This window comes from Tamandua tetradactyla, chromosome 11 (assembly GCF_023851605.1).
Source record: "Tamandua tetradactyla isolate mTamTet1 chromosome 11, mTamTet1.pri, whole genome shotgun sequence".
NCBI classification, from domain to species: Eukaryota; Metazoa; Chordata; class Mammalia; order Pilosa; family Myrmecophagidae; genus Tamandua; species Tamandua tetradactyla.
Window position 1 is genome coordinate 60,705,247 of NC_135337.1, and position 23,004 is coordinate 60,728,250.

At 38.5% G+C, this 23,004-nt stretch overlaps 1 protein-coding gene and 1 pseudogene across 2 annotated transcripts in view; one reads left to right on the top strand and one right to left on the bottom strand.

Moving 5' to 3' along the window:
- Nucleotides 1–23,004, bottom strand: part of DNAJC6 (DnaJ heat shock protein family (Hsp40) member C6) — a 188,147-nt gene that overhangs the window by 157,205 nt on the left and 7,938 nt on the right. Inside the window, exon 1 of one of the 2 annotated variants that reach the window (XM_077120694.1) lies at nt 21,559–21,901. The exons of the other annotated variant lie outside the window; for it this stretch is intronic. Within the exon in view, the coding sequence (XP_076976809.1) occupies nt 21,559–21,580 (22 nt within the window). The 5' untranslated portion in view covers nt 21,581–21,901. Of the gene's footprint in view, nt 1–21,558; nt 21,902–23,004 lie in introns of those variants that run through there. 2 annotated transcript variants of the gene reach the window in all.
- LOC143650956 (translation initiation factor IF-3, mitochondrial pseudogene) lies at nt 10,281–11,131 on the top strand (annotated as a pseudogene).

A 23,004-nucleotide genomic window follows, 5' to 3' on the forward strand; every position in this document is an offset into this window, starting at 1 on the left:
TAAATACTGAATGATTCCATTTATGTAAAATTCAAAAACAAGCAAGACTAATTTACAGTTTTAAACCTCAGACTAGTAGCTACTCTTAGCAGAGGTGGGAAGGTGGGTAGCGACTATGAGAGGCCTTCTGCGTTGCTGGTTTTGGATGTTAGTGACACAGGCGTACTCGCTTTGTAACAATTCACCCACATGTACACTTAGAAGTGTGTGTACTTTCCTGTATGCTTCCATTTAAAAGTTTACTGAAAAATTCATTATTTTCTGAATGCAAACACACTCTCAAATCAATATGAAGAATCCTGAGATCAAAGTATTCAATTTCATCTCTAGATAATTCTAAATACACCCATTTGCATAGCATTCTTATTTACTTTTACATACTGCCAATTTGATCTTTTCCCAATGCTGTCATTAATTAAACAATTTTTCACTTTAGAGTTAAGTTCCTTGATTTTGCTTTTCCTTCAAACTTTTAAGCCTGTCTTATGTGCTCAGAGGAAATCAGCAACAGAATTGGAAGATGAAAACAGAGTTGGCAAAATTACGAAATTAAAATTCTTTGTCTGAATTTTCTGGCTTAGCTGAATTACAATAATAAAATGCCCTAAAGATACAGGATTTGACGGCACATCCACGTCCAGGCAGCAGAAGCAGGGGTAAAGACAGGACAGAAAAACAGAAGGATTAGCTGAAAGTATTTTTAAAAAGCAGTTACGCTCCCCGCATACCCTCCCTCACCCTACGCAGCTGGGCAGCTGCATCTGCAACCCCAGCAGACGACTGTGGTTTGTTCTCTGGAGAGGGCATGAGAGAGGGCTACTGGCTGGGGAGAGGCCGAGTAAGTGAAAGGATGGGGCACTGTGCTGCCTCAGAGATTAAACGAGCGTTTACAGTTTGAATGCTAGAACGCCCCAGCACTACACAGAATGTATTCCCATACTCCAAAACGAATTAAATGGTGGAGCAAATGGAGGCAAGCAAATGGGGAAGTGACGATCCTTCATTCAATTGATGAAGCTTAATAAAATGGGTTTGTTTCCTACAGACGAAAAAATATCAAAGGAATAAAGTAAATACGGTGTAACCAGGAATAAATCACCACCACTCAAGAGTCACTGAGGACCTGGTAAAAAGGAGGTAAGGGAAGTCCAAAATGAACTATAACTGCATCTCACTGCCCCACTGATTCAAGCGCTTACAGTACCATTTTTCTTTCAGTAACATATATACAACCTAAAGCTTTCCCTTTTACTCAGTTTCAAGTAGTAATTACATTCACAATGTCATGCTACCATCACCAGCACTTAAAACTTTTCCATCACTCCAAACAGAAACTCTGTACCCAGTAAACACCGACACCCCCATTTCCACGCCCATCCCTGATGATCTATCATCTACTCTATGTCTCCATGAATTTGAATTTGCACATGCCAGTCATTTCATATGAATGGAATAACACAATATGTGGCCTTTTGTATCCGCTTTCTTCATGAAGCTCCATGTCTTTAATGTTCATTCATGTCTCAGCATGTATCAGAACTTCATTCCTTTCATGGCTGGGTAATATTCCATCATATAGATATAACACATTTTGTTTATTGTGGGTCGTTCCCACTTTTTGGCAATTGTGAATAACAGTGCTATGAACATCAGTGTACAAAAAAACCTTCAAGTCCCTCTTCCCAGCTCTCCTGGGTTTGTGCCTAGATGCTCTAGTTTGCTAGCTGCTGGAATGCAATATACCAGGAACGGAATGGCTTTTTAAAAGGGGAATTTAATAAGTTGCAAGTTTAGAGTTCTAAGGCCAAGAAAATGTCCCAATTAAAACAAGTCTATAGAAATATTCAATCTAAGGTGTCCAGGGAAAGATACCTTGATTCAAGAAGGCTGATGAAGTTCAGGGTTTCTCTCTCAAGTGGAAGGGCATATGGCGAACATAATCACAGTTTCTCTCTCATATGGAAATGTACATGGTGAACACAGCATCATCTGCTAGCTTCCTCTCCTGGCTTCCTATTCATGAAGCTCCCCGGGAGGCATTTTCCTTCTTCATCTCCAAAGGTCGCTGGCTGGTGGACTCTGCTTCTCGTGGCTATGTCATTCAGCTCTGCTATCTCCGAATCTCTCATTCTCTGAAACGTTTCCTTTTTTATAGGACTTCAGAAACTAATCAAGACCCACCCAAATGGGTAGAGACACACCTCTACCTAATCCACTTTAACAACCACTCTTGATTAAATCACATCTCCAGGGGGGTGATCTAATTACAGTTTCAGGCATACAGTACTGAATAGGGACTATAAGAAACGGCTGCCTTTACAAAATGGGATTAGGATTAAAACATGTTTTTTCTAGCATACATGCATCACTTCAAACCAGCACACTAGAGGAGATGAAGAAGGAAAATGCGTCCTGGGGAGCTTCATGAAACAGGAAGCCAGGAGAAGAAGCTAGCAGATGATGCTGTGTTTGCCACGTGCCCTTCCAGATGAGAGAAGAACCCTGACCGTGTTCACCATGTGCCTTTCCAGATGAGAGAGAAACTCTGACTGTGTTTGCCACATGCTCTTCTACTTGAAAGAGAAACCCTGAACTTCATCAGCCTTCTTGAACCAAGGTATCTTTCCCTGGAAGCCTTTGATTAGACATTTCTATAGACTTGTTTTAACTGGGACATTTTCTCGGCCTTAGAATTGTAAACTAGCAACTTATTAAATTTCCCTTTTAAAAAGTCGTTCCGTTTCTGGTATGTTGCATTCCGGCAGCTAGTAGGATGTGAGGGCTGGGTAGACAACCCCGACTGGCACACCAGGTCACCTGGTAATGCTCCACTTTACTTTGTGAGAAATCATCAGTGTTTTCCACGGTGGCCCCTCATTTTATATTCTCACAAAGTACGAAGGATCCTATTTCTCTGCATCCTCACCAATGCTATAATATCAATCTTCATAGGTTCATCAACCCCTCCATATTTTGAGATTGCACTCCCCCCATTGGCCTGCATTTTTTTCAAGGAATTTAATTCTTTTAAGATGATTTCCCCACAAATCTACACATCATGAATATCTGATTTTAAACAAGCACCAGTGTATCTGGCAGAGAAATACATACAGTACCTTTGATCTACCCCATTCTTTTATTAACTCTCTCTTTCACTCACGCATTTACTCACTCATTCAATCAGTCATTCACTTATGCATTTTTCATATGGGCCAAGAATAATTTAAAGATAACTTTCAAAACGTGATTTATCAGGTGGGCATTCATTTTTACAATGTTAGGGTCTCTGCTTTTATCTAGAGAAGCAAAACAGTGTAGAGAGCATAGACTAAATTGGAATCCTGGACCCAAGACCCATCAGCTAGCTGTCTGACTTAAAGCAAGCTATTTCATAATTCTTATGTTCAATGCTTTCATCTATAAAGAGGCAAATAAATATCTGCCTTTCATAGTTATTGCTAGGTCCAAAGGAGATAATATACACCAAGCACTTAGGATAGTGCTAGCAAATAATAAGTAGTCAAATAAGCAGCAACTTTATTTTTTCTTTAATATATTAATAGTCCATTTTCCTCGTCTAAGATTTTAAATGTCACGTATCACCTGAGTGGAGTTACATGAATGCAAACACATCCCTCCCGTCATTTTGATGTGGGTTTTCTGCATTTATCAAAGAAGATGAAAGAGACAGCCCAAGGGCTTTTTAATCCTAAGAAATATCCGTAGACTTGGCACTGGTGGGAATAATGACCACTGTTTTATATAACTAGGCATCCTGTATTCAAAGGACTAATTCAGAATACCAGTTAACAAAGCAACAGTTAGTTGTGGCTATATGAGAGAAGAATACAAATGCTCTAAGACCCAGTTTAATCCCACACATGCTCACTGATCGCCCACAATGCTGGGGGGCAGGGAAAGGATACATGAAATCATGCCACAAATGCATCCAGGGTATTGACTTTGCAGTAGGCTTAGTGCTAGGCCCTGGATTAGGCAAATTCCACATAAAAACTTAGACTAGAGCATGGAATAAGATAAATACCATGAGAGAAGGAGGAAAGACCCTATGAAGGTTGACAGGAAGGAAGGATGGTTGTAAATACCTAGGGGAGACAAAGCTTTTAAATCAAAGGCTCTGCTGCATGTGAAAACTTTTTAAGCCCCCATTCCTTAAAGTCAGGAGACTCATATACCAACTGCCAGGTCCTCTGGAAAAATTCAGGTGTTACTATATCACCAGAAAAAGGGAGAACAGAGAGTGAGCAGGTCAAAACAACAGCTGTCAGGTGTACATATGGGATTGGGCTTTCTCTGTTGGTCTGTAGTGGCCTAATCCCTTCCTCCTATATGTCCTCCGGTGTCCCTAAGGGGGTGTAAAGAGGATAGCTGCAGCTGGCAGAGAATGCTGGTTACTCAGGCAAGGGTTGAGTTCCCCAGGCATTAAGAGATTGAAAAGAACAATGCATTATATCACTACCTGTGATGGTCAGGTTCATGTGTTAGCTCAGCCAGGTCAAGCAAGCACTGGCCTATCTGCTGCTATGAGGACACTTCCTGGACTTAAATCATGAGCACGTTGGCTGCATCCATGGCTGATTACGTCTGCAGTCGGCTAAGGGAAGTGTCTTCTGCAATGAGTGATGCTTAATCTAATCACCAGAAGGCTTTTAAGAAGGATTCAGACGGGACAATCTCTCTATCCGCTTCAGCCAGCCAGTCTCTCCTGAGAGTCCCTTGAGGACCTTCATTGGAGCTGCCAGCTAGTGGCCTGCCCTACAGATTTTGGACTCCTATGTCCCCACGGTTGTATGAGACACTTTTATAAATCTCATATTTACAGATATCTCCTGTTGGCTCTGTTTCTCTAGAGAACCCTCACTAATACACTACCCAAATTATGAACTCCAGTACAAAGACTACGTCTTGTTGCAAATGTACCTCTATTGTTTGGTATGGAACTTGGCTATAGAGTCACTCAATGATTTTTTCATTCTATCTGGCTACCCCATTTCTTTAAAAATCTAAAACAACTTTTCAATCCACAGAAGTCAGTAATAAAGGTTATTAAAAAAAAAAAAAAAGAAAAAGAAAGAAGCAGTTTGCAACCTCTCCACTGTATCATTTATATAGGAATTTAAATTATACATCTAACTCATAAACATACTGCCCCATCAAAAGTAGAGTTCGAATGGTAAAAGTGACAGTTTCCAACCTTATTTTAATAACTGCAGGTACAATTATTATAAAGTAGTATGAATTTAGTGTATTTTACCGACACTAATGTGAAAAAAGTCATGTTAAGTGAAAAAAAGTAAATAAAAAACTAAGTAGAGTACACAAATGGATATATATAAAGATATGCATAGATGGAGGATATACTCAAATTTTAACAACAATTATCTCTATCACAGGTGTTCTCTGTGCTTTTCCGAGTTTTCATGGTTTCCCATTGGGAACATATCAATTTTTAATTACATTGTGCTGTGATCCTACTATGTGTGAAACACTATGCTAGGTGCTCTTTCTGAATTGTTTCTAATCTCAGAAAAACACTACGAGTTAGTATTACCATTTCCATTTTGAAAATGAGGAAACTGAGGCTCAGAGAAGGCAGAAAATCTGTCTGCCTTGTTCAGTTTAAGAGGCAGGATCCAAATTTGGCTTTCTTTATTTTCCCCTCTCTCCTTTCCTTCTTTCTTGCTTCCTTCCTTCTTTTTTTCTCTCCTCCTTCCCTTTTACATATGGGTATATGTTTTGAGCGCCTACAATATGCCAGAATTTGATCTAGTAAATAAAAATATTGGAAGAGACATGAAAGGAAAACACAGTTGCTCTGGGAATGTATAACAGGGTTTGATGCCCTGGAGTAAGAGAAAGTCTTCTAGAGGAAGCCACTAGGTGAAATAGGAGTAGAACTGAGCCAGGAAAGAGGCGGGTACATATATTCCAGGCAGAAGGAACAGCATGTGGGCAATTCAAAATCTGGCCCTTGAGGAAGTGAAATAAATCCAGATGACTTAATACAAATTAGGCTCTATTTTTATGCATGTGTGCACACACACATATATATATATGTAGATTTTAATACAGAGAATAGATGTATATCTTAGTATTTCAATTCTGGATTCCCAAACCAAATCAGAAATATTCCCACCAAATATCCCCAGTGGGCCAATTCTTCAGAGGCAGGGGAGGGGGAAAAGGGGACACCTCCAGCTCTTTGTTTCCCCACCCCACATCAGGCAAGTCCCCTCCCTGCAGCCCCTCTCTTGGGAATTGGCTCCCAGATTTTCCCATTTATGTCATAGCTGGATTTAATCTCTGCCCCGTCCCCACACTAAGTTGAAAAAGAGTATTCTAAATTTAAACCACACAGCACCAAAACTAAAAACGGCTTAGAAATGGGAACAAACATACCTTGTGCTGGGCTCTTGTTAGATTTCACAGGCACGAATTACCCTTTTTTCCAAGCAAATGTGGTCAAATGATTCTCAGGTGATAAAACAACTATCTCCAAGTTCACGTGAGATGAAAGTGCCTGCTTTTAAAGAGCCTGGGGGAGAGGTTGGAGGAGGCTGGAGGAGGACATTAAAAGACGAGGGAGTGAAGTGCTGACTCACGCAAGATGCATCTGGGATTCTGAGAATGGCATCCAGCTCCCCTGTTAATGCATGCTGGACTTTTCCTCATCCCCTTTCTGAATCAATGAGTTTGAAAAGTAAGCAGAACTGGGTGTCAGGAGGCCTGAGTGCCAGTCCAGGTTCTGAGAACCACTCCTCAGGTCCCCCCTCCCCAGGAATTTCCCTTTACTAAGCTTCAGTTTCACTGTCTGTAAAAGGAGTAGGATGAACTAGATTAGTGATTCTCAAGCTTTTTTTGTCCTGGGCATTTTATAAATAGTTAACGTTAAAAAGTTAGTTCTTCTTTTATTTTTATTAAAGGGTAACAAACATACAGAAAAGTGAATGGATCATGCGTTCAGCTCTATGAATTTTCTGACTGAATGTACCCAGATAACCAGCAGGCAGATCTAGAAACACAGCATTACCAGCATACCAGAGCCCGCTTGCTCAGCACATTTTTAATACTAGAATAGGGAAAACACATCTGAAAGGACTGAAACATAAACGCCAGTTTGTCTATCTGATTTTAAGAGAAAACTTGGGGAGACATGGAAAACATTTCCACAATTGGGTAACACACCAGTATTTGGTCACCCTTCAGCTCTGACCCATTTGAGTGGGACTATTTAATGTCCAGACCAATCCCCAGAACTACCCTAAAGTATATGTGAGAAGGAAGGAGCACCTAATACATAAATCTCAAAACATGTGAGATGAATTAGCAAATGAACCAAAGCTTATATCCAATAGGCTGAGAATGGGGCAGTGACAGGAAATCCATGGATGCTACACACCCCTGGGAAAGATACCGAAAAAAATACTACTCAGCTACTGAATGTAGTTTGGATCAAGTTCTCTACAACTTTTTTTATAACTCAATTATTCAAACTATTTTATAAATTTTTAAATCATACCAAATCTTTGGGAGTTAAGAGTAACAATTCCAAATCAAAATCACAACAGTATTAAACTTTTGGGTGGAGAATCAGACTCAGGAAAATGAGCGAATCTTTTAACATTCATATTCTCTGAAACAAAGCAATACGAATTTGTAAATATTTCAGAAAAAGTGTGGGAAAGCAACATACAACCTTTTAAGAAACAAGGGACTGCAATTGGAAATCAACTGTCTGGATATCTGTTTTTCTTACTACATTATTTTTACTTCTTGCCTTAGTCCATAATAAAATTACATGTGGATTAGTTCCACTTCTCCATAAAAGAGTGCCTTGTAGCAGACCAACAGCTCTCCTGAGGATCAGAAAAGCTAGATAAAATATAAAAACATCTGTTTGAATTCAAAGGAGATCCACAGATCATCTAGAATTGAAGAAGCCCCATCTCATAGAGAAGAGAGTTTCACTGAGGAAAGCCCAACTTTCTGAATTTCCATTTTCCCCTTAAGGGCATTTGCCTATTCTTAGCATGGGGAAAGAAGTTGTGAAGCCAAGCAGATGGGAGCTGGTAAGAGGCAAATAAGCCTGTAGAACTTCAGACGCTCTCATGGATCAGTAGAAACAAAAAGAGAAGTAGAAGACTGAAAAGGCACATTCCAAAGAGGCTCAGAGAATCATGCCTGAAACAAAGTTCCTCCTTAAGGTATTGCTGACTGTGCAGCACAAGATAAGGAGAAACCAGAGTGAAGATTTTACAGAGTAAGGTTTTCGACATCCTCACAGTACTAGAGAGACAAACACTGAAGTTTAGGACCAGCCAAAGAGGTAGGGCTCTCAGTCACTACCCCTGAGGTTCTAGGATTAGGGGAAACATAAAGTCAGACTAACCTAGAAGTTTGCAAGGCAGCCTTGACTGACTTGTGTGCCAGGACTGGATTGCAATGAGGCTCTTTCTGCCCTGGGCAAAGAATAGGTTAACTACTTGCAAAGGGAGATGACATCACCCAGAGCATCTATACACAATGTTGGACATTTAATTTAAAAATCACCAGGGAAATGAGGAGGACCAAAAAGAAAAACAGAAATGATAAACAGACCCACATGTGGCCCATAAGTTGGTGTTATTGGACATAGTCTTTAAAATGACTGTGATTGATTATACCCAAGAAAATAGATGACAAGATGGAGAATCTGTTTTTTCATCTATTAAAAAGAATCTAGTAAAAATTCTACAATTGAAAAATACATAATGAAACTAAGAAATAAACAGATTGTGTAACAATAAACTGTATACAGCAGAACACAGAGCTAACAAACTCTAAGATAGGCTAGCAAAAAACAATCAAACTGAAAAATAGAGGAAAGGATTAAGAGTACCAAAATTAGAGGAAGGGACATGTAGGATAGGGTAAATTTTTAAGCATAAAAATAACTTAAGTCCTAGAAAGAAAGGAGTAGAAACAAAAATCAAAGAGATAATGGCAGAGAATTAAAAGAATTACAATAACACCAGCCTCATACAGACTCAAAAAAGGCTACAAAACTCAAGCAGGATAAATACAAGGGAAACCACATCTAGAAAACCAAATATAGAGAGAAAAATCTTTAAAGTGGCCAAAGAAAACAAGATGCAACAATAAGGCTAATGGCTAATTTCACAAAGAAAGGATGAAAGTCAGAAGACAATGGAATGACATCTTAAAGCGCTAGGAAAAGAATTAATCTGCCTAGCCAGAATTCTATAACCAGTAAAAAAAAATCCTTCAAAAACAAAGGCAAAAGTAATTCACTTCCAGGCCACAAAAACTGAGAATACCCTTTTGTAGTATATAAGTACTTCACCAGGGTTTTTATGCAGAAGATCTCAGATGGAAAACACAGAAATTCAGGAAGTAATGAAGGGCAATAGATAAGGTAAATATGTGGGTAAATCTAAATTGAACACTGATTCTACAAAACAACAGTGTCAATGTCTTCTGACATTGGGGTAGGGACTGTGTATAATTAAAATAAATTACAATAATAACACAGAGAAGGCAGAGGTAGAGAGGACAGGGCTAAGTGGACTTAACAGTGTTCTAAAATCGGTAAAAGTTGCAACGGAGTAATCACATACCAAAAAGAATAGAAAAGTAAAAGAAAGCAAATGTATTACTAAAATGCTAACAGAAAGGAAAAAAATAACATTAAATAATGCTCATTTAGTCCAAAGAAAGGAAAAAAGAAAGAGATACATAAAATAGGTGAGACAACAGAGAAGAAATAGTAAGATGGTTGCTAAAGACCTTACTGTGTAAATAATTATAATCGAATGATTTAAATAATGCAACTAAAGACCAAATTTTCAAACTAGATGTCCAGAAGAGACCTCATTGATATACTGCTTACGAAAGACCCAGATTAAATATAAGGCACATCTATTCACAGATGACATGATCCCATATGTAGAAAATCTCAAAGAATCCACAAGAAAGCTACCGCAACTGGAAAACGAATTCAGCAAAGTGCCAGGGTACAAGTTCAACACTCAAAAACCAGTTTTGGGAAAGCGAGGGGGTCTTGCTCCCTACCTGTTTGCGGCTCTTTCTGTCAGCCCTTATCAAAGGCCCCGCCCAGCAGGTAAAGCCAAAGGCCAGGAGCAGGCAGGAAGGAGGGCCCTGCAGGGGGAGGGAGTGGCTGAGGGTCACGTCTGTGGAGGAAGCTGTTGTTCTCCTCTAAAGGGGAGCCTCTCATCAGCTGGGGATGACTACAGTCCTTCCTAAAAAGCATGGCTGTGCTTTTTCTAACGAGGGTAATCCCGCAAACCGTAAAGATTGAAGCTAACTGCTTTGGAAGATGTTTTGCTAAACACATCATACAAAAGGCAGCACCAGCACGGTTATCCAGCATGGCTTCCGCTCCCAGACTCTCCTACCTAAACCATGCAAAAGCTTTTAGCACTGTCGAAGGCAGCCAGGATGAAAGAAAAAAGTAAAGAAAGATAAACTTTTAGTAACACTGGGAGAAAAATAAACAAGCGAATTATCTGTGTAATAGCCGTGCAGGGCAGTGATGTGAGCAGTATGCACCGAGCAGATGGGACTAAGCTCTGGACTAACGAGACCTGAGACTTGTCCAAAGCTGCAGCAGGGCCCTGCATACACCAGCTGCATACACCAGCTCAGGACGGGAATCCAGATTCACAAAGCGCAGCTCAGGCTCAGAGAGAGGGGAAAAGCTAAACCCAAAACTGAACCCACACAGAAAAAGGAACTAACTTTTTCTCCAAATACTGGACAACATGATTTGGGCACAAAGAGTAAACTGATTCAGAAACGGGGTGAGAAAAAATATTGAGTTCAAATTACTATAAAGAAAGGGGAAAAAGTAAAAGGGCCAGAAAATAAAATGGAAGAGATTCTTAATCAGATCCTCCAGCCTGTGCCTGGACTGGGTACCTTCTCATCCAGGCCACTATCCTGTTAAAGGAGGAAAAGCTACAATTGTGTTCTTGGTCATTTGAGCAAATAAGAAGAGAACGAGTAGAGACAGACTCAGGAGATTCAGAAAGGAGACATTTTGACCAAATAAAATGGAAAAGATAGAGAATCGGCTGTTCTACATCTGTAATTGTAATGAAGAAAAATGTGCTTCTGAGAGAAAAAAAAAAATCAGTTGTGTATCTACACACCAGCAGTGAACCATCTGAAAAGGAAATAAAATGTTGCATTTATCCCCCTCTCTGCGTGGGACATGATTCCCAGGGGTGTGGACCTTCCTGGCAACATGGGACAGAAATCCTGGAATGAGCTGAGACTCAGCATCAAGGGACTGAGAAAAACCCTAGAATGAGCTGAGAATTAACATCAAGGGATTGAGAGAACATTCTCGACCAAAGGGGGAAGAGTGAAATGAGACTAAGTGTCAATGGCTGAAAGAGTCCAAACAGAATTGAGAGGTTATCCTGGAGGTTATTCTTATGCATTAAGTAGATATCACCTTGTTGTTCAAGATGAAGTAGAGAGGCTGGATGGAACTGCCTGAAAATGTAGAGCTGTGTTCCAGTAGCCATGTTTCTTGATGATGATTGAACAATGATAGAGCTTTCACAGTGAGACTCTGTGAATGTGAAAACCTTGTGTCTGATGCTCCTTTTAGCTACTCTATCAACAAAAGAGTAGAACATATGGAATAAAAATAAATAATAGGGGGGAACAAATGTTAAAATAAATTTAGTTTGAAATGCTAGTGGTAAATGAAAGCGAGGGGTAAGGGGTATAGTATGTATACTCTTTTTTTCTTTATTATCGTTTTATTTCTTTTTCTGTTGTCTTTTTGTTTCTTTTTCTAAATCGATGCAAATGTTCTAAGAAATGATGAATATGCAACTATGTGATGATATTAAGAATTACTGATTGTATATGTAGAACGGAATGATATCAATGTTTTGTTTGTTAATTTTTTTAATTAATAAAAAAAAGTTTTAAAAAAAGTTGCATTTATAGTAGCCACCAAAAGAATAAAGTACTACCCAAAGTAAATCACAGTTTCAATGCAATCCTGATAAAAATTCAAGCAACTTTTTTTTTGCAGAAATGGAAAATCCAATCATTAAATTCATATAGAATGCCCAGAGGTCCCAAGTAAACAAAAACATCTTGAAAAAAGAACAAACTTAGAGGATTCAAACTGTCTGATTTCAAAACTTACTACAAAGCTGCAGTAATTAAAACCATGTGGCATAGGCATTAAGAAAAACAAACAGACCAATAGAATAGCACTAAGAGGTCAGAAAAAAACTCACACATCTATGTCCAGTTGATCTTGGACAAGGGTGATAAATCCACTCACTAGGGAAGAAGTAGTCTTTTCAATAAATGGTGGTAGGAAAACTGGATATCCACATGCAAAAGAGTGGAAGTGGACCCCTACCTCATATCAGATATAAAAATTAACTCAGAATGGACAACAGACCTAAATATAAGAACCATGATTATACAACTCCTAGAAGAAAGCATAAAGAGGTATTTTCAGGACCTTGCATGAGGCAATGGTTTCTTAGACTTTATATCAAAAGCATAAGCAACAACCCCAACAAAAAACAGACAAATGGGACTTCATCAAAATTAAAAACTGTGTTTTTATATCATATCTCTGGTGAGAATATATAAACAACATCAGAATACATCAGGAATGCCTACAACTCAACAATAAAAAGATAAGCAAACCAATTTATCTATGGGCAAAAGAAAAAGAATTAAAAAAAATTTTTTTTAATGGGCAAAAGAGATAAATAGACATTTCTCCAAAGAAGATATATAAATGGCCAAGAAGTCTTGAAAAGATGCTCAATGCCATTAGCAATTAGGGAAGTGCATATCAAAACCACAGTGAGATTACCACTTCACATCCACTATGATGGTTATTACTAAAAAATAAAACAAAACAGAAAATACCAAATGTTGTTAGAGAGTATATAAAGAAATAGGGACCCTCATACAATATTCATGGGAACGTAAAATGGTGCAACTTCTGGGGAAATCAGTTTGGTGGTTACTCAGAAAGTTACACATATAGCTGCCATTTGGGCCGGCCATTCCACTTCTAGATATGTATTCAGTTGAAAACAGGGACTTGAACAGGTATCTGGAGACCAATGTTCATGGCTCCATTATTCACAACAGCCAAAAGGTGGAAAAGACCTAAATGTCCATCAGCAGTCAATGGATAAACAAAATGTGTTACATCCATGTAACGAAATATTACTTGGCTGTAAAAGGAATGAAGTTCTGATCCATCCTACAACATGGATGAGCCCTGAAGACACCACATGTTGTGAAATAAACCAGACACAGAGACAGAAAGTAGATTACAGGTTATCAGGGCTTAGAGTTGGGACGGAGAATGGGGAGTTACTGTTTAATGGTTCTGTTTAATGTTTAATACTTTGAACAGAAACAGAGTTTCTGTTTGGGCTGATGAAAAAGCTTGGATAATGAATGGCAGTGATAGTGGGACAATATTGTGAAAGTAAGTAATGTCACTGAATTGTATGCTGGTTAGTGGTTAAAAGGGGAAAGTTGTACTGTATATATCTCAATAAATAAATAGATAGATACTTAAATAAATGCAGAGAGAGATTGAAACATAAAGATGGGAAAAGAAAAAAAAAACTAAAGATGGGGAAAGAAAACACCATGTATATAATAACCCAAAGAAAGCTGGTATAGCTACAATAAGGTAAGAAAGGCAGATGTTAAGGCACAAAACATTACTAGAGGTAAGGAAAACCATTTTATAATGAACATATAGCAATTCTAAACTTACATGGTTTCAAAAATAAATAAAAATGTAACAGATATAAAAGGGGAAACAGGCATATCCAAAACATAATGGGAGCGATCAAGGGAATAAGAACGAGGAAAAAAAATTAAGAATAGAGAAGACCTGTGCTACAAGAGTAACACAGATGTCACAATGGCCACGTATAGAACATGGAACCAAACAACTTCAATATATGCATTCTTTTTTTTTTTTTTTTTTTTTTAAGGAAAGACAGAGAGAAGGAAGGAAGGAAGGAAGAAAGGGAAACATTTTTAAACATTTTCTTGTATTCTGTTTCTCCGTTTTTGTTACATGGGCTGGGGCCGGGAATCGAACCGAGGTCCTCCGGCATAGCAGGCAAGCACTTTGCCCGCTGAGCCACCGCGGCCCGCCCAATATATGCATTCTTTTAAAGTATATACAGAACATACATATGTACATACATACATAAAAACTGGGTCACAAAGCAAGGATGAAGAAAATTCAAAGAACTAAAATCATCTGAAGTATTTCTCTGACTACAGTGAAATTAAACTAGGAATCAGTAACAAATAGAAAACCAAAAACTTTCAACTGCTTAGAAACTAAGTACACTTCTACATGACTGTGGGTCAAAAAATAAACCACAGCGGAAATTATAAAACATCTGTAACTAAATGACAATGAGAATATGACATAGCAAAACCTGAAGGACACAACCAAAGCTATGTTTAGAGGGAAGTTATAGGTTAAAATTAAAATAATTTAAAAAGCTGAAAATCAAAGACATAAACTTCCATCCTAAGAAGCTAGAAAAAAACTCCAGAGCAGGAATTTATGAAACAGAAAATATATAATATAGAAAATCAATCAAATTAAACAATTTCAATATATAAATTAAAAAGCCAGCTATTTTCAAAGACTACTAAAATTGATAAAACTTTGGCAACATTCATCCAAAAAAAGAGTTACTGATATAAAAAAATAAAGAAATAGCAATATCAAGAATAAAAAACACAGTAATACACATTCTACAGACATTAAAAAGATCAAAGATATTTTTTAAAAATTATGTCAATAAATTTGAAAATTTCGATGAAATGGAAAAACCGCAAAAAAAAAACAACTCAGGATAACCAACACAAGAAACAAAATTGGACTAATTCTATACCAATAGCAACAACATTTTAAAACCTTTCAACAAAGAAATTTCTAGGCCCAAAAGGCTTTTGACATTTAAAAATGATTCCAATCCTACAAAATTCTTGCAGGGAAAAGAAAAACAGAGAATATATTCTAACTCAATTCATAAGGGGCATAAACCCAAAACCTGACAAAGACACCACAACAAAGGAAAATAGGTTAATCTCTCTCATGAAGATAGAAAATTCCTCAACAAAATTTTAGCAAGTCAAATCCAGCATATATAAAAGGATTACATGTAACAACCAAGTTGACTTTATTCTAGAAATGCAAAGTTGATTTAACATCCAAAAATCAATGTAATTCGCCATATTAACAAAATTAGATAGAACAATCTTATGGTCATCACAATACAGAAAAGCATTTGATAAAACTCAACACCAATTCATGATAAAAATTTAACACACTAGGAACGGGTTTCTAACTTTCTTAATCTGATAAAAAATATATATCTCTACAAATCCCACAGCAAATATTGTACTTACTGGTGAAAGATTGATAGCTTCCCATCCTGAGATCAGGAAAAAGGTAAGAATATCCACTATTACCACTTCTATTCAACGCCAGAGTAGCAATCTTATTTAGTGCAATAAAGAAATAAGTTGTCATTATTCCCAGAACACCTAACTGCCTGCATAGTAAACCCAATATTGTAGAATCTAAAAGCTACTAAAATGAATAAAGTCAATATGTTAAAACCAAATATTTCTATACCACAGAACAATATGAAAATTAAAATTTTAAATGCCAATTACAGTGGCATAAAAAATATCAATTACAGCAACATCACTTTTTAGAAGATTTGTAACTCCTGCATCCTAGTATCTCTGTTTTTAAAGAATACAGTTTGGGCTCAGCTCAATCCCATTGTTGTAGATTGTTTTAAATTTTTAAAGGTGCCAGAAATATAGAAATGTATATATAATATCCCAAATTTTTAATGTTGGCTCAAATTCTTAAAACATTCAAGGGGCCAAAATAAAGTAATCTGATAAACTCTGAGAGTAACACAATGTAACCTAAGAAATACAGACCAGTGGTTCTTAACCAGATCAGACACAATGTATCATTTTTATAAAACTATGTTATATTTCCCTATTTAGTATCTGTTCTAGTTTGCTAGCTGCTGGGCAATATACCAGAAACAGAATGGCATTTAAAGGGGGAATTTATTAAGTTCCAAGTCCACAGTTCTAAGGCCGTGAAAATGTCCCAACCAAAGCAAAAAAAGATACCTTGGTTCAAGAAGGACGATGACATTCAGGGTTTCTCTCTCAACTGGAAGGGCACATGGCGAACATGGCAGCATCTGCTAGCTTTCTTCTCCAGGTTTTCTTGTTCATGAAGCTTCCCCAGGGGTATTTTCCTTCTTCATTTCCAAAGGTCTCTGGCTGTGCGGGCTCTGTAGAGCTTTCCAAAATGGTTCCCTCTTAAAGGGCTCCAGTAAATAACCCCACCTTGAATGGGTGGAGACACACCTCCAAGGAAGCCATCTAAGCAAAAGTTACCACCCACAACTGGGTGAGTCACATCTCCGTGGCTAATTTAAAAACTCTCACCCAGCAATACTGAATGAGGATTAAAGGACATGGCTTTCTGGGTCCACAAATTCAAACCAACACAGTATCCAAAAATGAAATGCATAGATAAATAACCTACCTAAAACATAATTAAACAAAAAGATACATATAATGTTTCAAATATAATATAAAGGACAGGTTAAAGAAAAGTTATTTATAAAATAAAATAATATGTATTATAATACATAAAATGCTCCAGAATGAGTATATTAAGGATAAAGTAGTCAGGTGCTTGCACCTGTACATGGATTGTGTGAACAGGTGTTTTGTATTAGTGTCTCACCTACCACAAGTGGTGTTGCTTCAGGTAAATGATTTCCTAAACATATTTAAAAATATAAACTTATATCAATTTATACAGTATTTTTAATCCTGGAAATTTCAGTATATATAGAAAACCAACTTAGGCTCTAACCTCATAAAAAGTATAAAGGTTTTCACCTGTCTCTTCAGTGAAACATTTTTAAATTACAGGCTAATTTGTTATCATGGGGAACAAACAAAACAAAACAAAACAAAAACATTGTAACAATCAAAAACACACTTGCAAATTTCCATCCTGCTCCCCAGGAAGCAGCATCATACTCTCTGAGAATCACTGGCACAGAGAAGGTTCTAATCCCAGATTCACCACATGCCAGCTCTGAAATCTTAAAAGATTATTCAACCATTTACCAATCATTCCAGCTCAAATATTGTCCCCAATTTACACAGGCATGATTGCCAAAATTTCCTGAAAGAATTTGAGTTTTCTTCAAAAACTATCTTAATTTTCTCTAAAAGCGGTCATGATGGTCTAAAAAAAATCACAAAGTTTTTGGATTTCCTTACACTTGTTTTATTTTTAATCAAAAGTTGGGGATAAGCACCATGATCATTTTAATATTTAAGGCCTAAAGGTCTGGACCTTACTCTGTTCAAATTCCCAGTCAGACTTTGTGATAAGTTTCACTGAAAAATCAAATTCTTTCAGGAACCAACAGCAACGAATATGTTCTAATCTTAGTTTTGCCACACTGAAATATATTATGCATAACTTTACTCACAAAAATAGCATATTTATTATTTTGAGATTAAAATCTAGAAAAACAGGAAAAAATGGAAGGAGTAGAACTATTTACCCTGATTTGTCAGAGACCAAAAAAAAAAAAAAATTCTACCCAAATTGCTAATTGCTATCCCTTCATATCTCTACCTCCAAGATCTTGTTATGTAAACTACTAAGAGAAGGGGGTAAATAAAAAGGAAATTTGAAGCTGAACTGAAAGAGTAGAAATGTCTATTTTCCAAATAAATGAAGCCTCAGAAAAAGAATCAGAAGCCATCAATTGTTAAGGTTCACATTTCCCAAAGAATAAGTAAATTAATTACAATACTGTATGATGCTGACAATTTTATTTAAATCTCTGAAATGTTATGTTACTTATTCCCAAGCACTTAGACAAGTGAATAAGGTTTGGAAGGCAAAAACAACCTGGGTTTGAATTTGAGCTTATTAGTTATGTGTCCCTACACAAAATTCTTAATCCAACTCTCTATTACCTTACATGTGAAATACCACCTATCTTACAGCGTTGTGACAATACGTAAAGCGCCTGGCAATATGCTTTTCACATACTAGTTGTTCATTAATAGATGTGATTATTATTATTACTAGTTGTCATGTTTGCTAATATCTACTTATTTACTCATTCAATTACTTTCTTCTTAGTTGCTTCATACATTATTTTTTTTCTGGCTTGTAAAGCATTTTGAGATACTCTGGGCAAATGTTATACAATGCCTTTTTATATTTAAAAGTTTCACTGGACCATCTTATGACAGGAAGCAACGAAAAGAAGGAAAAGAAAGGAATGTTGAATTAAACCACAATTCAACGTTTACTGAACATCACTTCTGTGATGGTGGTTTTTTACAAATTCAGCTTCTGCTTCCCAATATCCTGACGATTTATTTGCTCCATCAACCTCTTTACTTTATCTGGTTCTCTTTTTCAATCTTTGCAAGGAGAGCTGACTCTGGAACAACTGACAACATTTCAATTGTTTCTCTATGGACCTTTGCAGCTTACAGACTCAAATGTTTAGTGTATTTATATTTCATAGCTCACCAACTGGTCCATTGGTACCTACAAATAGCTTTTATGGCCTGGCTGCATGGTCACACCCTCTCTCCAGCACACAAATACACACACACACACACACACACACACATGCTCTCACATCGGCACTCTCTGCTGGTCACTGTCAGCACATACCCATCTCCCAACCCTGAAAGAATTCTTTGATCTCTAGGAAACTGGCTTAGAAGAGGCTTAGGGGACCTTAGAAATACAGCATACAGCAATTCAGAAGCTGTTTGGGTTCTTAGACCCTTTGAAAATCTGAGGAATAATACTGATTTTCTATATATATATATACACACACACCCACACACATTATATATGTATATATTATATATACACACATTATATATGTATATATTATATATACACATTATATATATGCATGTTATAAAAATAACATGTATATGAAACTGCATTTCACAAACTCCTTGAAGATCAAATTAAGAAACTACGGCCCATGTCAAACTTTTTCAAACCTTCTGACTAGGACTCACAGTAAGAAACAGATCTGAGATCTGATGTCACAATCCAGTGCATATGAACATTCATAAATAAACATAAATATTGAAAGCATAAATTTCAGGAACCCATATTTAACCTGAGTAATGTGCAATGATTTCTGACATTTTCTATTCTGATTCATCTTTCTAAGCTTAGAAAGATGATTGAAACTCACTGAATTGCCTTTTGTTTTCATGGGACCCACAAACTGATCTAGTCCAACATCTCTCCATTTTAGAGATAAGGAAACTGAGACTCAAAGAAATTAATGAGTTTGTGACTGAACAAGCCAGAACCTAACTAACCTGACCTCCAGTGCAAGCTCTTTCCAATACCAAGTGAAACAAAAGTTCTAAAATACCAACGTCCCTCAAAACGCAACTGAGGATCTGATGCTTCAAACATACTGATAGAAAATCCTGGGAGTGTTTGAGCTCCAAACAATGGTGAAAATTAACCTCGACCTCAGCCTCAGCCTCCAGTTCAGTCAGCTTTAATGTTCCTAACCATGGCCACGGCCTAGCATGACTTGGCAAATAAAGCGTTGCAAACAATGCAAGAAAAGCCACATTCTCCTTAGAGTTAATTTTAAATAATTTGATCACACACAGGCACAAGGGTATTACTTTCACATGACTGACTCGCTTAGAAACAGGAGTGGATAGGTTCTCTTTCCACTTAGGCTCATTCATTAGCTGTTTTCTTCTCCGCTAGGATTTCTTAATGAAAAGTTAAACATCAAAACCACATAGATCAATACCGAGGATGCGAATGATCCAGAGCCTATTAAAATACGAATACCATCGACACCAGCTACCCCTGATCCTTTCAAAGTATCAATTACAGAGAGCGAATTTGTTAAGAGCCTTCATTATAAACTGCTTTGTAGATTAAAATACCAGTCTTCCCACTGGCATCCGGCTGTCTCAGGGTGATTTTTTTTTTTCTTCTTTTTCTAATGTGGAAGATATGGCATTGCCCACCACCAGGCGGGCATCGTTTAACAAACCAGGACTGGCAGCCTCCTGGGGACTGGCGAGGGTCAACCCAGGCGGCCTGCGCGCAGGAGGAAGGGATGGCTCCTGTGTGGTCTCACCGATCACCCAAACCACCTGCCTCGGGCGCAGGAGAAGAGTCGCGAGGGCAGCGAGCGCCGAAGGGGCGACGGGGAAAGTGCTCGGGGCGCTGCGTGACAGCCTCCACCTGCCCACGCGAACCCCGTCCCCGAGACCAAGGGTCGGGGCGTCCTTAAGCCAGAACGCGCGGGGAGGAAAGGGTGGAGTGCAGGCTGCTGCGCAGAGGCTCCCGAGTGAAAACGCGCAGAGCGCCGGGGAAAGGGGGTGGGGACCGGCGAGCCCTAAAATTAGCGCTGGGGAAAGCAGACCCCGGCGCGGAGAGCGGCTGCCCGGCGCGGCCCGGCCGGGTCCCTGGCGCCTTCTGCGGACGCCCGGCCCGGCGGCACCGCGGCTGCGGAGGGAAGGCCGGGCTTCGGCCCCGGCAGGCCCGGGAGCACGTGGAGCCTCCCGAGGCCTCGGGGTCCCACGCTCCTCCCCCAACTGCCGCAGCCAATGTCGCGAGCCTCGGCATCGGAAACCCCCAAATGCTCCAGAACCTCAGAAGCCTTGTTAAACTTAAAATTTTGTGGGCTTATTTTCAGTGAGCCCCTTTCCTGAGTTTTCATTAAAATCCATTTTCTCCTCCCCTATCTCTCCGACAGAGCCGGAGTGCTGGGCTGGGGTGCGAGGCCCGGGAGGGGAGGGGTGCAGGCCGGCGCAGGGGCGGGGGGCGGGGGGGGGGGGCCCGAATGTGCAGCCGAATATCTCTACGCAAGATAAACAGTTCTGAAGGTCAGCGGCGTTCCCTAGGAGGCACTCCTGAAAAGATGAATGTTCATTAAAGGCTGCTCCGTCGGCGTTTATCTTGAGAACCCAAACTGTAGAAATCCGAGGTATTTCAGATATTCCAATTCCAAAAATGTAACGAAAACCTGACATTAAATACTAAGTGCTGTTAACACTCCCAAAATAAAACCATTTACCCAAATTCTGGGAGCTATTACAAGGAGATCTGGAAATGGAGAGAGTGGTACTTAGCCAAGATTAAATGAAGAATGCAAAAAAATTGTTATATTTGGTACCACAAAAATGGAAAATTGAATGACATAATATTTAGAAACCAGAAGCCAGTCATTTAAAAAGTCATCATTTTTATTATATAACCATACTCTTAAAACAGTAAATGCACAGTAATTTTAAAGCAGCCATTAATACACACTAAACATATTTGTGGAGTGCCATCTCATCCCTAGCATCTTTTAGCCTCCCCCTCTGCAGTGGGCTCCTTACCTTTATTTTCAGAATCTTTCATTCCCTCCTTCCTCCCTCTGCTGCAAATGAGCAGGCAAGTCCGACTGCTTCTGCAATCCTGACTTTTGATTTGTCATTCACAGACAGCTAGTCTCGGGGGCGAAGTCCCTGAAGGAAGGAGCGCCCGGGCTGTGATAATTGTATGCAAGTAGGTGTGTGGTGCGCGGAGGTTATAACTGTGCTTATGCTGGGGCCGAAAGGATGGGGATGAAGGCAGACGTAAACACAAATCCCAAAACACGGCACGGAACCGGATCTGGAGCCTAAGCTTGCCGTTCCTTCCTTTAGGTTGGAACCAAGGGTTTTAGTATCTCCTTGTCTCTGGAGAGAGCTGATTCAAGTTGAAAGGACTGTGTGTCTGTGCTATGTGTCCAGTTTATTTTCAAATGGAGACCTCAGCTTTGCAGAAGCATTAAGAGTCCTGTGCTTTGTTTCCTCTTACATATTCATTCTTTCATTCACTCAACAAACATTTCTTTTACCTCCCTGCACCAGGCTGTCTCCTAAGTGCTGGGGGATACAACAGAGAACAGGATTTGCCCTCAAGCTACCACAAGCTGTTACAATAAAAATGCAATACAACAACCGTGTTTGCTGCACGGACACATTTGTCATTTAACCCATTCAGGCAGGCTTTAGTGATGTGTTTTAAGCCATTCAGTGGCTGAGCCAGAAATGAGTATGACAAACCTCGAAGCTCCTCTGTGTTAGGGAGGATGAAGAAAACTCAAAGAACACCTTGGTTTATTTGCAGTCATAGCACATCTCAGATTCATTCACTCACTCACTCATTCATTCATTCAGCAAATGATTATTTGTGCCAGGCACTATTCCACTTGCTAAGGATCCAGGAGCAAAGAAAACAGACTAAGCCCCTGCTCTAATGGTGATACATTATGGTGGGAGGAGTATGGTAGGCAAGAAACAAACAAATATGTAATAAATATATATAATATAAATATTTAAATATTATAAATAGTCAATATATAAAATAAATATATAATAAATATGTGTTTATTATTATATATAAATATAATATAAACATTTAATATATATAAAATATAATAAATGCTGGCAAGAAAAATGAAGCATGGTAATGAAATAAGGGTGCCATTTAATATAGGGTGGCCAGGAGAGGTGACATTTGACCTATTTTATGGAAAACAGGTCAAGGTCATCGCAGTTCCTTCCAAACATCTTCACTTAGAAATTACATTGCAAGGAGAGCTGATTATTTGTTTGTTTTTAAAGCTCTGAAAAATCATAACCTCCTCTGCTTCAAGCACTGATGAGTGATGTTTATTCCGTATTATACAGATGGGTTAACTGACCCAACCCATGACCTCACTAAACTGGGAGAAAAGCAACAACAACAAAAAATACAGCCACCTGTTGCTCTCATGCCCCACAACTGCTGGGTTAAGT